We start from the raw sequence: 19,819 nt of genomic DNA on the forward strand, positions 1-19,819 counted from the left end.
CAGCCGTACGTAAACTAATGAACAATGGAAACTACACCTCTCACTTGATTTGCTCATGTTTGTTTTAATTTGAAAATATCTTAAGTTAGCGATATTAGTGAGTGAGTGAGTGAGTGAGTGAGTTTGGTTTGACGCCGATTTTAACATTATTACAGTCATATCCCAGCGTGTCAGCTTTATGTGGGAGGAAAGCCCGAAGTGATGCAAGTCTCAGACGTTTACCACTTCGGTGAAGCCCAAGAGCACGGGTATGGTGCTGACAAACCTAGAAACAAGTTAGCGATATTAAATCGAAGATATGAACTGCACTGACGCTTAGTCAGCACTCAAAGAATACTTCTACATGGTTTGTTTTATTCTTTAAATTATAATTTGATTTATATATTTTAATAATTATCCTTTCTTAGACATCTTATCTTTGTGCTTCTTTCGGCACAAATTTACAACATTTCAAACAAGGTAGGGGTCCCCAGCCTTCATTGAACCAACTCATTTTAGACAAAACTACCCAGTCACAGATTGTTTTTTTCTAACTGTTGCAGGAATGGGTAATGGTTCAATAGACATTAATCAAATTTACCAACAGTTCTTTCATTTTTCAATTACATAAAAAACAAACTCGGTATACTTTCTTTTCCCCCTCAGTATACCATTCAGTCCACAGTGCTTTCATCCTCGCGTGTCGGTTTCCCCGCTTCTCTGTCAGAGCCCACTCTTCCATTGACTATCAATAAAATGTTATTTTTACAAATATTCAAATTAAATATTTAAAGTTTTATACCATGATTCGTGCCTCTATTTACTCTTGTTAGAGGTATATCATTTTGCAATTGTTCTATATCTTTAGAATATTCGCACAAGTCCTGTGGTATGACGTCAGCACCATGTATGTCATCAGCGTCGTCATCCACAGCATCAAATACTACACCAGTTGCTGCTTTAAACTATTTGATATTTCACTATCAATTAATTCAATTGTTTCTTCTCTAAAACAGGGAGCGTTTTAAGGTGGAAAGGAAATATAATCTAAGCCACAAAGACAAAAACGGTACACCCATTTTAGCAAATTATAAAACAGCATAATAGAGTAACAATAGCAATATCATGATAATATTATAATATAGGCACACGGATGAACCACTCGTGTAATATGCCGCTACTCTCCGTGGAGAGTTACGTCCCTTGGCCGTGCCAGGGGCCTATGACTTACGGTCGAACACAGATTCGACCTGATTATTGTTTGTCAGCAGCAAACCCGTTCCACCAAAGGGAAGGGCAATAAGTGATAATATTAATTATTACTTCATGTCGGAAATTATACATAGTCTCATCTGATACATCTCCAGCTGACGCCTACAGGGAAGAAGTTGTGGTAGGCTTCAGCTTTCACTCACACTGTCCTTGTATCCATTTCAGGAAATATTGTGGGTTTGAGTGTAACTGATTTTGACCGTGATTGTTACTGTGCCAAATGACAACTAATGACCAACATTTTACATTTCCCCCACCCCCACTGCCCGTCACAACCCGCCTGTCACACTACACCTACACCGGACCCCACCAATAACACACACCCCCCCCCACACACATACACCCCCCCCCCCCTCCCACACACACACACACATAATCCATTCCTATCCAGCTCTCGACAACTACCACAATCCACCCCAGCCTATCTCTCCCACCCCACACCTCGTCCATCCCTCCAAGCCTCATCCACAAACACCCACCCACCCACGCCCCACCCCCTTTCAACAGTACACCCAATGCGCCCCTCCCCATTCAAGCATATTTTCATGATAATAACATCAAATTAACATCAACAATAAATAGCCCGTGAACAAATACACAAGGAAATGGTTCAAGTGTGTTTTCCCTGTTTCAGATTTCGAACAATAGGTTGTGTATAATTGTGGGTGATTCGACTTAATACTTTATCAGCGCTAGACGTGATTGACCTACCTCTCCATCCAACAGATGAAGGCTATGGCAAACACGACAGTGTTGCATATACTACTACTTGTGACTTGTTGGAGATACTTGGTCCTTTGTGAGTATGTCTTATGTTGTCATGCGTTATGCATTCGTGTAATATCTTGTAATCATATATGATGTATTTCGTTCCTTGGAATAATCAAGAATAGAAATTGGAAATATTGTGAAAATGTAAAGCATTTTTTTTACCTCGAAATGAGATTCTGAGTAGTGCCAGTTAGTAAAACGCTTCTTGCATTGCTATTCATATAGAACTGTCTGGTTTTATTGCTATTCATATAGAGCTGTCTGGTTTTATTGCTCTTCATATAGAGCTGTCTGGTTTTATTGCTATTCATATAGAGCTGTCTGGTTTTTTTGCTATTCATTTAGAGCTGTATGGTTTTATTGCTATTCATATAGAGCTGTCTGGTGTTATTGCTATTCATATAGAGCTGTCCGGTATTATTGCTATTCATATAGAGCTGTCTGGTGTTATTGCTACTCATATAGAGCTGTCTGGTTTTTTGCTATTCATATAGAACTGTCTGGTTTTATTGCTATTCATATAGAGCTGTCTGGTTTTATTGCTATTCATATAGAGCTGTCTGGTGTTATTGCTATTCATATAGAGCTGTCTGGTTTTATTGCTATTCATATAGAGCTGTCTGGTGTTATTGCTATTCATAAAGAGCTGTCTGGTTTTATTGATATTCATATAGAACTGTCTGGTTTTATTGCTCTTCATATAGAGCTTTCTGGTTTTATTGCTATTCATATAGAGCTGTCTGGTTTTATTGCTATTCATATAGAGTTGTCTGGTGTTATTGCTATTCATATAGAGCTGTCTGGTGTTATTGCTATTCATATAGAGCTGTCTGGTTTTATTGCTATTCATATAGAGCTGTCTGTTTTTTTGCTATTCATATAGAGCTGTCTGGTTTTATTGCTATTCATATAGAGCTGTCTGGTTTTATTGCTATTCATATAGAGCTGTCTGTACATATCCTATTTAAGGATCAGGTTCACAACACAGCTTGGCAGGCTTCAGTATGTCACCTTGCTTATTGCTGGACATCGTGTCGCAGTGACGTGAATCGTTTACTGGTTTCTCTGGCCAAACCTCGATGGCTTAAAAGCCGCCCTTATACAGACATACACGAATGTCCAATAATTTGAAATCGGAACCCACGATCATAGCATTCTGGCAGGGATGCCACTCAGGGACGCTACTCTGTAAATCAGATTTTAAAGCCTTGTGAATTAAATTAATATTCATCTTGTAACTCAGTCTGTTAAATTTCATCTGTTTGAATATCCAGGGGCATCTGCCTTCATTACACTATGATAAATACCCGGGACAAATTCGCCCCCTTATCAGAAGGGAGATATAATGCCCTAGATATGCGAGGATGTCATTAGCTGGAAGGTTACCGACTGTGGTTTTTCGCAATAAATATGAACTTACTTCACGACTAGTTGTCTAACACTTTGAAATGTATATTTCTTATATGAGATATCAACATTGTGTACATCCCGTATAAGGATGATGATAAAATGTACAAGCTTCACAAAATATTTACCCGCATTTAAATACTGATGAGTCCCTCAATAAAATCCGACCTCGGCAATGTCGGACAAGTTCATTTGATGCACAGGTGGGTAGTTCCCGCATATTCTCACAATCCTCACATCAATTACCTGTACCTTTTCTCCCAGTATCAGTTGACATATCTCTCACGCTATTGGATGCGATCGTTCGACCATCCCGTTCATCTATTGGAAACAATTCACCAGACACTCCCCTCTCAAACAAAACGTCGTCATATATACGACATCGTCAAGTTGCGAGCGCATGTTCGAATCTGTAGAAATGACGTCATGATAGAACAATGTTTTATGGGGAAATGAGCCACAAATCACGCTTCGTTAGTCATTCATCTTTGCTATTATGGGATTTATTTTATAACTTCTATTACCGTAATGAATGGTCGTATTTGTTAAATTATCTTCTTTCAGTGGCATTTAGAAGTTGGTGTGATTAAGTAATTAAGACACGTTCTATGGATGAACAACTTCTTTATTACAATTAGTGCGACGTTTCGGTGTAGATCCTAAAACCTTTATCAAGCACGTTTCGGTGTAGATCCTAACACCTTTATCAAGCAAAGCTTGATAAAGGTGTTAGGATCTACACCGAAACGTCGCACTAATTGTAATAAAGAAGTTGTTAATCCATAGAACGTGTCTTACTTTGTTTTATTAGTTATGTATCATGCAGGGAAAGCAGAGTGTAGTTTCAAACTGACAAAAGCAGCATAAATCTATGTCTACCCTAAAACTGTTGATAGTCCAGCAATCGTTTTGACCACTGAAAACCACAATTTTGAAGACACATTAAAATCAGTGGCAGAGAAATGAATTTGTCATTTATAGCACCAGTATCCCGGAATAAGTGTTCATAGTAATCTCTCATGTAACATATTTTAAAGATATACATGTACATTGTTCTATGTCTTAACTTGGGGTATCACGGTGTTGTTTTTAGAATTAATCGTCAGTGAGATAAGTTGTCTCACAATGAATGTGTTCTCCGAAAGCGCCCCTGTCTAATTCGTTTTACTTGTTCTGGAGAGGAACTTTCGTACAATGATCATTCTGGACTCTATGGTGATTAGGTGACCCGGGCGGTAATTGAGCAGAAAAATGAGGACATGTGGTGTACTCCTCCCTGACATAAACCACGGTAAATGACCATGACAAAGCACATACAATGATATGATCGAGTTTGATTTAACGCCACGTTATACAAGTATTATAGCTAAAATGGATAGAATTATTATTAAACCGCCTGCATTTTATCAAAAAATGAGCGGGCCACTGAGACTTGATAAGGCCCTTATATTGCTTGAAGACGGGCCATTATCACGCCCGTTGTTAGGTGACGTCATAGGATAGAGATAGATGACGTCACGTTCAATAGTGACGTCATCTGGTTTGTTCTATTACGTTTCCATATTTGTAAAAGTGCGTCAGCCACATGTATGTTGATTGCAGTAAATGTTTCAAAACCGATATTGTTGTTTCGTTTTATTTGATAACAAATTCCATCCATTTAGCTATAATAACAGTAACACTATTTTCAGGGCATCATCATTTGCAGAAGCCCTCGGTCATTTCAACTGCCCTCCTTCGTCGGGCAGTTAATGGAAGGCCTCGTGCTTCTGCAAATGATAATGCCCTGAAAAATAGCGCGACCTTAATATTACAGCCTGTCAGCCTAATGTGGGAGAGAACGTGATGTATGCATTAGGCGTTTACCACTTTGGTATAACCCACGAACACGGGTATGGTGCTGACTACCCTAGAAAACAATCAGGGGGAGTCTGGTATTCGTATCCCCAATCATTTTTTTCTGGCACACCTAATGGACACAAAACAGAACATTGATTTCCTGCGCCTTAGACAATTGTGCCACCCGTATCCATATTACCGTAGGTTAATAGAATAAAGAATTATCCCAACTCCTCTGCAAATTTACATTTCAAAGGACTACACCAACAGTCCCTTTTATCACTCTCTTCATCAACAGGTGCTTGAATTGCTTGACTGCCACAGGGAGTTTGGCAATATATTTTGGGTTTGTTTATTGTTTAACGCCGGTCTCAGCAATATTCCAGCTGTATGACGGCGGTCTGCAAAATAATCGACTCTGGACCAGACAATCCAGTGATTGACATCATGAACATCGATCTACGCAATTGGGATACGATTACATGCACCAACCACGTAAGCGAGCCTGACCACCCGATCCCGTTAGTTGCCTCTTACGACAAGCATGAAGACCAATATAATATTCACGGGGTTTTGGTCATATAGGTCAAATGAAACAAGATATACTAATGGCAAGGAACAAAGGAACATGTTTGTAACGATTTTATGACCCGGGATTGTCTTGCAACGTTACTGAACACACCACATTCATGTCATACTTTTGTTGATATGAATAATATACATGTCTATGGAACAAAGTAGAAAACATTCTCCTGCAAAAAGTGTTATGCCTTCCCTGACTTGTTTTTCCGTCAGTATATTGATTGTATCGTGATAGGGTGGATAGAGCAACAGGGACCTGTTTGAATCTGATAATGATGCAATTCAACGTAGCCATGGGGTTTATGACGCCACTGCTCTCTCTCTCTCTCTTTCTCTCTCTCTCCCTCTCTCTCTTTCTCTCTCCCTCTCCCTCTCTCTCTTTCTCTCTCTCTCCCTCTCTCTCTCTTTCTCTCTCTCTCCCTCTCTCCTCTCTTTTTTTTCTCTCTCTTTCTCTCTCTCCCTCTCTCTCTTTCTCTCTCCATCTCTCTCTTTCTCATCTCTCTCTTTCTTTCTCTCTCTCTTTCTCTCTCTCTCCCTCTCTCTTTCCCCTCTCTCTTTCTCTTTCTCTCTCTCTCTCCATTTCTCTCTCTCCCTCTCTTTCTCTCTCTCTCCTAGTATCTGGGATTCATTATGAACAAGGAACTAGGGAGTCCATGCACTGTCACATAGCCAGTGAAGTGGTTTCTGTTCAGTTGTCCAGTTCGCACACTTCCCATTTCCTTATGAAAGTAGGCACAGTCAAACTCGCAAAAATAACTCACTCAAAGTCAAAGTCAAAAGACATGTATTCTACAAAAGGCATCCCGAGAGAGAGTTATACGTACAAATAAAAATCATAAATGTTACAATTGTACATGTTGTTACAAATGTACATATTTAACTAGTTCATTTGTTTTGGCCAATGCATGTTTGATATACAGTCGAATCGAGTTGTGTCGAACGTTGATGTGTCGAATTCCCGATTGTCTCGAACTCATTTGGAAGTCCAAAGTATCCAAATTAAGAATAAAATTCCCTTGGTTGTCTCGAACCCTGGATAACTCGGAACTTTGTTCCAGGTCCACACGAGTTCAACACATCGAGGCTCAACAGTATAGAAAAAGATATAATACTAGTATATTAGATTCGTTAGACACTCCTGCAAACGTATTGTATGACTTGACACTTTTCATTAAACCAAGCCACGATGGACATTATAGCTATTATTACTTTCTGATGCGCTTGTTGTTAACATTAACATTAACGCAATATTCATTGACCTACTTTGAATAGTTTCGAATGATCGTTTTTTTTTCAAATTGTATTATCACTCATAAGTCGAATACTCTAGGAAACCCCATTTGGCTATCAACCAGGACAACAAAACTTGGAATTGTTTTATAACACATGACGCACATTATATAGCCAGACATGTTGGTTCAGGAAGAAGAATGTCAAAAGAATAAACATGATATACTGATGGACATACAAAATACAACACACATCCTGTTCGTGTTTGACAATGTTGTCCCGCCTGTATTTGGTTTTACGCCGCTTTTAGCAATATTCCAGCAATATCACGGCGGGGCACACCAGAATGGGCTTCACACATTGTACCCATGTGGGGAATCGAACCCGGGCCTTCGGCGTGACAAGCGAACGATTTAACCACTAGGCTCCCACACCGCCCCACAGCTTGTCAGAGACGATGGCAGTAACAGAATAAAAAAATGGATACTTATACCCCGAGAACCAGTTATCAAAGCATCTGTATTGAGAGACATGATATCGTTTTAAAAGCCGAATATGGTATTTTCAAAATCCAATACGTCCGTGTACAGTAAACTATGTTTATAACGAATATGCTTATAACGAACTGACGGATATAACGAACTGACGGATATAACGAACTGTCTGTTTCTTGGTCCCCTTAATTTTCTGTAAATATGTTGTACATATGCTTATAACGAACTACGGTTAAAACAAATTAAAATTATTGCTCCCTTGGTGTTCGTTATAACCGTAGTTTATTGTATCTATATTGTGTCTATCGTTCTTTTTCTAAAAGGCGCAGACATAACTCTGGACACGTCTGCTACAGCTGGCGTCCTTGGTCGTCCGTTCACGTTCACCTGTCGTGTCGAGGATGCAGACGTCACAGGTTTAGTTCAATTCTCGATCCAGGAAAAAGGCACTTATGGCTCTGTCTGCCGTCTAATGGGAGATACAGGTGAAATCGTGGGAAACATCAGCTACCTCTGTTCACGTGAGGATGGACAACCAAACATCTACACTCTGACCATCGGGAAGGTTTCTCTGGAACATGACACCTCATGGATGTGTCAGGCTGCAGGGATGAAAAGCAACACACTTCATCTGAACGTACATTGTAAGTAAATGAAAATATGAAAATACGCTATGTTAATATGAATATGAACCCGTCTCGATTGTCCGACGAAACAGGTCCCATTAGGCGTAAAAGGCAAAATTGCGGTGAGAATTATATGAATGGATCACTGAATTCAGTAATGACACCGGGTGTTCGCGAAAAGGGTTAGCATGTCGTTTACTTCCGGTAGCCCAATCTAACCAGTTGGTATGTGTTGTCAGATTGATATTGGGTGTCGATAATTCACTTTCTTTTCTATGAGAAACTGCAAAAGAGGGATACAGTAAACTACGTTTATAACGAACACGCTTATAACAAATTGACCGATATAACAAACTTATTTTTTTTAGTCCCGGCATTTGTTGTACGTATGCTGTATATATACTTATAACAAACTACGTTTATTACGAACTAAAATTAGTGGTCCCTTTGAGTTCGTTATAACCGTAGTTTACTGTATGTGTTTTGTTGTGTACATTATTGAATGCTTTGATTGTGCCACCAGCAATATTAATGAAAGTATATATATTTATAGGAAAGTCCTACTTTCACGACCTTCTTCCTCATTTTCAAATACTGATGTACTTGAGGAACATTGCGAATACCCCGGAAATTATTTTAGTCAGAGAAACACAACGAATAGCAACTGAAAGGCTGTACGGTAAAATGCAGTAACACGCCACCCATTTGGCTTAACTCCAGCTGGAGCGTTAAGTCCAAAACCGCGTGACAATGCCTAGGCTTCTTGTGTGTATAAACTAGTTTCGTCATTAAAGTGGTTGCTTCTTTAAACGATGCATCATTATTCAACGAAGCTTCATTTTCTCTGGAGAATATGCTTAAATAATGCTTACATTAGCAAGATTGCCAAACATTGAAATAAGACATGTATTATGGAGACAGTGAATATTGCCAACACATTTTCCTCAAATGAATGAGATGTGATGAGACAAATAATATGACAAATTTGTGATAATTACTTACAAGTTTCAACTGCTGTTCCGTATTTGACCAGTACAATTAAATTTACAATTAAAAGTTTTTTATCTTTGCAATATGAATCTGAACAGTGGCGACATACATCTATATATCCAATACACCGCATGTGTTTCCTTATACTAAAAACGGATTGTATCTGTACACCATGTGCACCGTCTACCAGTACAGTAAACTACGGTTATAAAGAACACGCTTATAACGAACTAACGGATATAACGAACTAACTTTTTAGTCCCGACTATTTGCTGTAGTTATAATGTATATATGCTTATAACGAATTACGGTTGTAACGAACTAAAATTAGTAGTCCATTTGAGTTCGTTATAACCGTAGTTTACTGTATATGATTCTAAATTATGTGGGTTTTTTCATCAAAGACGTCACAAAGTACAGCCACGTGAAGAAAGTACACTTATATGTAACAATAGTATAGAAACTGGTCACCTACTTAGGTAATTCAGCTTATGGCTCTCAACATCTTTCCAGATCCGCCCTCCCTGGACATACGCCCCGTGGAGCCATGCACAGGATACATATTCCCCGCGGATGAGACGAATGTATCTTTGAATTGTTTCGTCACAGCAGCAAACCCTTCTCCATCTAACTTTACCTGGTACCATGGAGGGAACATTGTTGGCAGAGATCGGCTTTACAACATTCCAAGAGTGTTCAGATCTAGTTCCGGGCACTACAGATGTGTAGCTGACAATGGCGTATCACCCCCTGGAGAAGACAATGTTACAGTTGAGGTGCAGTGTAAGTACTAACTGTTGTGGTCCATTACCCAGGGCGCCACAATTCGCTGTCCAAGCTGCGCACCTTAGTCGTGCGAGAAACTTATGATCGGGGTTCGAATCCCGCTTCACCCTGATTACGTTTGTAGTTTTGTCAGCACCATACCAGTGCTCGAGGGTTTCACTAAAGTGGTAATTGCTTAAGACCTCCATCACAGTATGCTGACAAGCTGAACTGTTCAAAGCGGCGTTGAACCAAACTCACTAACTCATGCCTGTCACAAAGACTTATGGCCACTTGGAGAGGACAGTGTGACTAAATGTCATATGTTGTGTACACTCGGGCCTTCTTGGTTTCACAACAGCATGTCACCACTTTGGGAGAACGGCGTTTCAGTCGATGCAAAGAATCAGTTATCTCTCTCCCCAGCCACGTGAATGTAATGGTGGCTTAGTTGTTGTTCGGTTGTTGCAATTTTGAGAAGAATAATTTTTGTCAGTTTTAAAGAATAATGTATATAGTATGGCCCAATGAAAATATCATCCTGCTACAACTATGCATGTGCTGCTAATGCTTCGTTGCTTTACTTAATTCAGCAAATACGTGAATGAATAAGGTTGTTGCATCAATATGGCAAATGGTTCAGCAAGAGTGAGTGATTGAGTATGGTTTTACGCCGCTTTTAGCAATATTTCTGCAATATCACGGCGGGGGACACCAGAAATGGGCTTCATACATTGTACCCATGTCGGGAATCGAACCCGGGTCTTCGGCGTGACGAGCGAACGCTTTAACCACAAGCTAGGCTACCCGACCGCCCCGGTTCAGCAAGAAATCGGGGAATCACTTCAATGTCTATTCAGTGTTTTGACCCCATTATTCAAAAGTAACAGTAGTGTTCAGTTATACTGAATTCCTATTTTAGATCCGCCAGTCGTTCACATTGACGATTTCCTGCGAGTCGTAAAGGTGTCGGAAGATTTGACTCTCCACTGTACGGCAGATGCGAACCCGGAAGTGACGTCACTAGTTTGGACAGAGGAAGGTGCAGGTGGAAGAATCTCTATGAATGGTACTCTTCATCTGAAGGACATACAGAAAACTGATGCAGGAGTGTATGTTTGCACAGCCTTCAACACGGTTCTGACATGTAATGGGACACGACACACCCAACAATCATCTTCAAATATAACATTGGAGGTGCAATGTAAGCGGCATGTTCTATGTAGTATCTCCTTTGCTTAAAAGTTGACCGAATATGAAAGGTATAGATCGAGAATGATGTAACTAAACTTGCTTAAATAAAAATACTTGTATTTTGATCAATAGTGTTTACTGACTATGCTGCATATGAATGTAGTTTCCACATGATATTCAATATTTGATTCGCTCCCGTGGTGTAGTGGATAGAGTGTCTGTTCGGAGAGCGGAATGTCAGTGGCTCATCCGGCTGCGTCATACCAAAAGATGGTACTTGTTTTGACCTGCCTGGCACACGGTATTAAGACGATATAGTGAGTGAGTGAGTATGGTTTTACGCCGGTTTTAGCAATATTCCAGCAATATCACGGCGGGAGACACCAGAAATGGGCTTCACACATTGTACCCATGTCGGGAATCGAACCCGGGTCTTCGGCGTGACGAGCGAACGCTTAAGACGATATAACAAGAACTGGTGGGCTCGGAGTCAGTGCACCGTGTCTGAGTAAGTGTTGGTTGTGTTTACCTGTTTGTTTGAGCAAATAATTCATGTGCCTGTGGTGGTGTTCCAGATGCTCCGGATATCCAGTATTTTGGTGTCACGTCTGGGGACAGAAACGTGATCGTGACGGAACACGACAATGTGACACTGCAATGTGACATCAGCAGTAATCCTGCTTCTACCATAGAGATCAGGAGCAAGACATCCAGTATAGGAAGTGGGACTAACAGCGAGACAGTGGAAGCGAGTATCGAGGATGTTGGATGTCGTCAAACAGGGCTATACACCTGCTCTGCAAGGAATGTGATCGGGAAAGCTGTGGAACGAAACATATCATTACAAGTAAAATGCAAGTATCGTCTCTTGACGTCCTATATCTGGATTATTGATTTGATAGCCTTCTTGAATACACTGAATTGAAGTAGATATCAGAAAGGAGTATATATCGAGTATCCACTAATTTATGTTATTGATTGAGTAGCCATCAAGACACTGAGTAGCCCGCTCCCAGGCAGACGCTCTATCCACAAAACTACGGGGGATAAAAACATCGAACTAATACACAACGTCGCAATATATAATTCAGGCAACAATAGTAAGGTTCCCCTGATATCTGTACTCTACCCATAGTTTTAGATCATTCCTTTTGTAGCTTTTACGACGCTTCAACCTCCTTCGAGGTCTAAGCCACAATGAAGCTCAGTTGTTGAATATATCCTACTACAGTTTAAGCTATTGGTTACTTTATACAGAACATATGTTAATTCAAATGGGTCAGTTACTTCAGTTCTTTAAGAAAAGATAATGATTGAGTAATGTTAATCCTCACGGTAGTAACACTATCTTTCAGAGATAAAACTTTGAAATACTAAACCCTTGTCTTGGCTCCAGCAAACGTGTCTTCACTGTGAATCTCTTATACACCACAAGGTATACATAGGTGAATTCTCAACTTTCCACAAATACGTATATGTATGTCTAGTGTGACCAATGCGACATCGTCGTTCCTAGAATAACCTCTTCAAATACCCAAGTAGGTATAACCTATAGTAGAAATGGTGTCACCGATTTGTTAAGAGCTACTTTTGCTTCAGCATCAGCCATCGCGTTACCAGTTACTCCTACATGGCAACTTGGGTAACCAACAAAAGGCAAAGTCGTATTGTCCAGTGATCATTGTACAGTTGGTACTTGGTTTCCCACATCTCTAAAATAATTACGTTCTTGTACGCTGTATGGGCTGGGATTGTTGGTCGGAAGTATCAGTATCTATTCTTCTACCGGTTATCCTCATCCAAGACACAGCTTATAACATTGTTAAAATCAATAATTTTTCTAAGCTACATGAGTTATCGTGAGATCACAGAGGCTGTGGTCTTTATAACGGCAAACATGTTTTATTTTCTCACTTTACAACGGTGCATGTACTTCGTGAACGACATGCACTTCTGCTCTGGTGGGTCCGCCTGGAGAGCGGAAAGTCCGGGGTTCGATCCCCGGCCGCGTAATACCTAAAGACGTTAAAAGATGGTAGCTGTTGTTACCCTGCCTGGCGCTCGGCATTAAGGGGCTAAAACAAGGACTGGTCGGCTCGGAGTCAGTATACTCTGACTGGGTGGGGTATTCATGTTAAACTACGGCATGGTATCTCAGTGAGCTAGAACTAATAACTTAGTCAGGACTAGTACAAGCAGCCACACACGCACGCACGCACACACGCACGCACGCGCGCGTACAGGCACTTTGTTATATGAATGCATTAATCTTGAACGCGACGTTAAACCCTATTTTATTTTATCTCTGCTCCGGTGGTATGGTATGTTATCCATAATTCTTTGACATTGTAAGACGTTTCTATATGAACATAACGTCGTCAAACTGATTCGTTTATGTAAATGGAAGGTAATATGGCCGACTTACATTTATGATGCGAAGTTGGCATTACTATATTGTTCTATCTTTATTCAGGTGCCCCAAGACCATATGGATCTACACCGGGTGGACCTGTGTTCAAGTCATCTCTAAATAGAACCGTCACACTAAGTCTCACTGCCATAGCTTTCCCTGAGCCAACAGTCACGTGGAGTAAATCACCAATGGGGAAGCCACTCACTAACACCAATGTCACAGTCGTTGATTTCCGTGTGACAGGAAGTTTAACCATCTTAGAAGTCCAAGAAGAGGACTTCACAAACTACACAGTGAACGTGACAAACACGGAGGGGACCTGGATGCTGAACGTGGTGCTGATGTCTCCATGTGAGTTGTTCTGTCTCCATGTGAGTTGTTCTGTCTCCATGTGAGTTGTTCTGTCTCCATGTGAGTTGTTCTGTCTCCATGTGAGTTGTTCTGTCTCCATGTGAGTTGTTCTGTCTCCATGTGAGTTGTTCTGTCTCCATGTGATGGACCTCGTTGCTGTCCTTGCAGATTTGATCACGTTGATGAAGTTGACGAAATGGTATATTTCCGGTCTTCACACGGCAGATTATAGTATCGTAGACTATTTACAAAAGTTCTTAGAGTTTCACATTATTAGTGAGTCAGTGAGTCAGTGAGTGATATGGCTTCAATGGTGTTCAATGAACTTGATGAACAAACTTATTTAATCCCGGTTTTTGTCAACTCGATGAAATATTGCAGCCCTGGAATATAATAGGTATGAGATATAATATGTGATGTTGTACTTGTTTCTAGAATGTAATGTAGATTGTAGCGGATATTTGAAATGGTTGGTTTATGTGATGTAATATTTGTTTCTTGAATGAGATGAGAGAATAGTTTGTGTGGTAGTTATTTTTAGTTTTTAGAACGTGATGTAGATTGAGTGAGTGAGTGAGTACAATTTTACACCGCTTTTAGCAATATTCCAGCAATATCACGGCGGGGGACACCAGAAAACGGGCTTCACACATTGTACCCATATGGGGAATCGAACCCGGGTCTTCGGCGTGACAAGCGAACGCTTAAACCACAAGGCTACCCGACCGCCCCTGATGTAGATTGAAGTCGGTTTGGAGGCATGGTGGATAATGCGTATCCAGATCCCGTTTCATTCTACCATGTTCTACACCCGGGATAGTGGCCTGCTCTATCATTTGCTTTACGACATCTTCCAAAAATACTCAAGTCAAATTCATTGTTGCTTTGATGTCTGTTTTGACCAAGATACACCAAAACCGATTTGGATATAACTTGGATATAAGTAAGACAAGTGTATGTATGGAAAAGCCAACAGTTTAGTCATATTACTATGTCCAGCAAGGACCAAAAGGACCCTTATCATGCCATGCCTTTTATTTCAAAGAAATATACACTTCCCAAAAAGCTATAGGATTCCATCTCCAGATATGTTATCCACTAATATACTTTCTTTCAAAATGAAAAAGATGACGTTTGAAATACTGGTTCAAATAAATCACACCATAACAAGTATAACATATCCATACATTGTGTTGTTGCATGCACATATATCCTTTATTTTCCACATATAGTCTGCATACTAATATACAGTGAAACCTCTTTTATCCGGATGGTACTCTTCCTTTTGAAATCATCCGAATTAACAAATGTCCTGATTAACTAGTCAGAGATGCACGACTTACCGGATCCGGAAAAGGGAGGATTTACTTTACTGATTCAAGCTTTAAATCTTCTCCAGCTCAGCCAGACGTACCAAGGAATCTGCAAGCTTCATCTGTCAAGCCTCGGTCCGTAACTTTAAAATGGGAGAAAGGTTCCAATGGCGGCGCCAAACAGAGCTTTAGAATCCAATACAGGCAAGGAGGCAGACAATGGATCACGCATCCCTCCATGCCGAGTGAGGACGACGCCCTTCAAGTGGAACTCGAGGGTCTTGAAGCTGAGACGACGTACACTGTCCAGATGTTGGCACTGAATGGTTATGGATCCAGCAACCACACATCCATCAGTGTGACAACAACATGTCGTAAGATCCTGTTAAACAGATTGAGATTACAAATCTTTTATATTTGAAGGAGGGAAGGAGCAATGGTTAATTGTTGTTTTGGACATTGAGGAATTAATCTAAAGTTGTTTCGTATCTCTCCGCTCGGTTGATAATGTAATCACGCAACATTCTGACGTTCATAAGCTTGGTAGTGTTACTACAGGCGAGGTCACCCGCTACTGTCAATATATAATGATATTACATCACATACAATTCGTCTCCATTGAATTTTACAAGGAAATATTTCAGTATTAACAAAGGTCAAAACGAGCAACAAAAGTCGATTGCATGCAGGAAGATACAACTGAAACAGGAGATGAGTCTCAGTGCAAAACATTGAGTGGTTGGATGCGTGAGTGAGTGAGTGAGTGGGTTTGTGGCGTACAAGTGAGCGCGTGAGTGAGTGGGTGGGCTTTTGTTTCCTGGTTGTCTTCCCAATGTGCTTACAGTGCCATTATGCTTACAGTAAAATCATGAAATGATACGGCCTGATGCTCAGAAAGTGATGCACGAGTGAACATTGCTGTTACCTGTTTCACCTGTGATATGAGATAAACTCGTCCACGCTTTTACATTCAATCAATTAACCACAGGCAAATCATAGAAAGTTATTGTCCCAATTAGATAATTTCGATTATTTTCTCGTTATTTCAAAAACTCGAAATTTCGATTCCGTTTATCCTTGCTTCAATTATTTACTCGTTATTTCAATTATTTACTCGTTATTTCAATTTTTTTCTCGTTGCTTCCATTTCTTTCTCATCGCTGCGATTATTTTCTCATTATTTCGATTAGTTTCTCGATATTTCAAATTTATTTTAAAAACTCTAGCTCTAAACGCGTTCGGTTTTAAATAAAATTTAGAGCTTGTATAAATCCTTTATACTACCGCTAATTTTAAAATAAAGACGGCGTATCTCCTAATTGTAGCGGCTATTGTAGCATGTAAGTTACAACTGTGTTATTCCCGACCCTGCCCTTCAAATGCATAGCCATGTGGTGTTATGCCGACATGTTACTGTGCAGTTCACTCACATGTTTCAGAGACCTGCTCCACTTTTGTCGTGGCGGTGGGAGCCGCATCTTCTGCTGTCGTCATATTCATCATTATCGTCACAGTTGTCGTTGTAGTCAGGAATAGGAGAAGACGCCAATCAGAAGCAGGTAATCTACATGTGTAGCTCAATGTTCAAACTAAGGTGTATCCTCCATACTTCGGGGCAGATTTCAGCGGATGGCATAAAGTTATATTTGAACCTAGTGGTCTCACTGGCTAACGGAAGGATGAGTGGTCCAACCGTCTAAGACCCTGCAATTCGTTATACATCGTAGGCAATAAATATACCAGGATCCTCTTTGGCCTGTACCACTCCCGACTTTCATCCCATGTTAACGTTATGATTTAAATAAATAGATACAAAAATAACTAAAATCATTAATTGAAAATCTATGGTATGATATAGCTGGAATTGTACAATGGACTATGCTTTAGCAGATATTTCTTATGATTAATGAAAGCTTTTATTTAGATTTTATTTAAAACATACTCTGCCACTCACTCATTCACCACGAGTCCTGTATAATTATATGTAATGATTAGCATCATACCAGATATCATCAGTTGACCGACAAAGCCATTTATACAATTTTAACCAAAGGAACATTTCCAATAACATTACGTACTGCATTAAGGAACAAGGAAGATAGTTCTATGGATATACAACTTCTTCATTACAATGAATGCGACGTTTCGGTGCAGATACCAACACCGTTATCAAGCCAGCGATGCCAGCTTGCTTGACGACGGTGAACATTAGAACTATCTCCCTTGGTCATCATTCCAACCTCCGAATGCCACTTTAAAAGGTTTATTAAGGAAGTTATTATTTTAATTTGCCTTTTCGATATTGTAATGTGATTAATTAACTTGTTGCCATAGAAACACAAAGTATCTATTTGATTCAGATGCTGGTGTAACATTTACTATTCACGAAGACGCTTGCACGTTGACACCCCAACCTGCTCCAGGTCGAAGTCAGAACTACCCAATGTTGTCTTTGCCACCACGGACGCAGGGCGAGGCTGACGACATGACCACCGACGAGAGTCATTATGATATGCCACGTGCGTCAAATACAGGCGTGTGACGTACCCGTAATAATTGTTCTTGTACCTGAGCTGGCTGGTATGTCAATGTCCGCATTAGATGTATACGCTTTTGACAAAAGTTTTTAGATTTGCGTTTATTCAGATCATATCGAATGGTTTTTAGGCATTTTGGCATGTCAATGATGTTTCTCAAAATTACAATATTAAAAAGAAAATGTTAAAAATAGATAATGATATTTAGTATGTATAATGCCCTTTGTATTTCGAAAAGTGCAATGCCACCAGCTTTGTTGGATTCTGTTCACAATACCTGTGCAGACAATACATGTGCTACTGGTAAACATTTTGGACAAAGTAAACAATTTATGTGACACGTGTTGAGAAGAGATTGCGTTTAGGAAGGAGCATGGTACAGTATGGCACGGATTTACAAAGAAATGAGTTTAAGAAGTATCTGTTGCATGTTACAGATCATTTGATATTCTGGGGCAAGCCTGGGATTTAAACAAATTGTTCCAAATATTTGTTTCTGCAGGATGCCGTGATAAGAAATGGTGTAAAACAGTTGAACATTGTCGGGGTCCTTCTGTCAGAGATTGAATCAAGTGTATCTAGACACAGAGGAAGAACACTCTGTACGCTTGACAGTTCATACCTTTCACTTCATTTTCTTTCTTAAAGCTGCAATGAATAATCTGTTTGGTAATTTATTTAATAATAATTACCACCAAAGGCTCGGGGCTCGCACCATTCAATCCCTCGGGACAGGTAATCTTTAATTTACTCTGGAGGTCGTCATCATTTATTGACAAATTCGTCTTATTCATTTGAAAAAAAAATGTTTTAATGATAAGACGTGACACCAGATCGGCCGCTTCGTGGTTGATTACCTGTTATGTTTTCGTATGCGGATGTTCCTGAAGCCTGTATGTTGTGGAATGATAGATACCAAGGTGCCTGGCAACTCGTGACATCCTCCATCAAGCTTTAGTAAGCTGGACAGGGTGTGGTGTTTTCGTGTCAAACTTAAACTCAAACTACAAAAGCAACAGCTATTATTTGAGACAGGTGACAGGGCACTTAATAAGTCAGTTGAAACGTTCTCAAACCACGTTTTATGCAATTTTGTCTAATTAAAAATGTTTGTTCACACCACTTCTGTTCGATAATATTGCCCACCGAACATCTTCGCGTTTCTTTTGGAGGTGTACTATATATATGTTATGTTATTCCTTTGATATGTTCACCCCCATTTAGCCTGTTTGTCAGTGACTGCTTTTTCACGCAAATTGTTTAACTGCAGGTAGGCGATGCTGTTCATTTTCAAATATGTTGTGCGAGTTTGTCTGTTGTTTAAAGCTGTTTTCATTGACTTGAACTTAAAACGCCTGACAAGCTGTTTTTGTGGGATACAATGTGTACATGTACAGGCTTGTTAGCCTCACACCAAAATATATGAATGATATCTTTATCCGGCATGGAACTTTCGTCCTGGCCCCTAAAGCTATGACATGTAAGTATGATGATGGATGTCATAGCCTACTTATACCTGTTGTACGAATTTTCACTGTGTGTCTCTTTTTTGTCTTTTTTCTTAATTGATTAATTGATTTATGGATTTATGGACACGAGGGCTAGCATGAAGTATTCAGCTTTTGACGTCTTGTGTTCTTGTATTTTCCCATTCCCAGCTACTACTTCTGTAACTTCAATGACGTACCTTAAAATGAACCCCACAAAGTTCCATGGTCGACACCCTCCGATGACCTTGACTGTCATGGAATGTTTCTTTGCCTTCACTTACGACGGATGCTACTTAAAGTGCATGCGTACCCTTTTAATCGGCTTTCTGTCATATCTGATCGTTTCACCCCGATTCGTGAGTTTTGAATAGTTTTTTGATTAAGTGTTTCAATTTTCGTTAATCGATGATGTTTACCTCGATGTATTTAATGTGCCTTTTCGTACCCAAGTGTGTGAACCATAGTAATATTTATAAATGAAATGATATGTTTGAATTATTTAGCGGATGTCTCCTCATAACTGACATTTATGGCTGATACATGCAATGTAAAAATTTCACTTAAAG

General features: G+C 39.9%; 1 protein-coding gene across 1 annotated transcript; it reads left to right on the plus strand.

Moving 5' to 3' along the window:
• The first annotated feature begins 1,931 nt into the window (after nucleotides 1-1,931).
• LOC124127895 (hemicentin-2-like) lies at nucleotides 1,932-18,297 on the plus strand. The gene is made up of 9 exons (XM_048381096.1): nucleotides 1,932-2,050; nucleotides 7,898-8,218; nucleotides 9,704-9,973; nucleotides 10,878-11,159; nucleotides 11,725-12,003; nucleotides 13,623-13,913; nucleotides 15,313-15,600; nucleotides 16,666-16,785; nucleotides 17,587-18,297. The coding sequence occupies exons 1-9, from the start codon at nucleotides 1,978-1,980 to the stop codon at nucleotides 17,766-17,768; spliced, it is 2,106 nt and encodes a 701-aa protein (XP_048237053.1). The 5' UTR covers nucleotides 1,932-1,977; the 3' UTR covers nucleotides 17,769-18,297.
• The last annotated feature ends 1,522 nt before the right edge of the window (nucleotides 18,298-19,819 follow it).

This window comes from Haliotis rufescens, unplaced genomic scaffold, assembly GCF_023055435.1.
Source record: "Haliotis rufescens isolate VD_foot unplaced genomic scaffold, xgHalRufe1.0.p SCAF_35, whole genome shotgun sequence".
NCBI lineage: Eukaryota > Metazoa > Mollusca > Gastropoda > Lepetellida > Haliotidae > Haliotis > Haliotis rufescens.

Coding starts and splice junctions, on each gene's coding strand:
- LOC124127895 (XM_048381096.1), top strand. CDS start 1,978: ATGAAGGCTATGGCAAACACGACAGTGTTGCATATACTACTACTTGTG. Junction 2,051..7,897: donor TTGGAGATACTTGGTCCTTT/GTGAGTATGTCT, acceptor TTTTTCTAAAAG/GCGCAGACATAACTCTGGAC. Junction 16,786..17,586: donor AAGACGCCAATCAGAAGCAG/GTAATCTACATG, acceptor TATTTGATTCAG/ATGCTGGTGTAACATTTACT.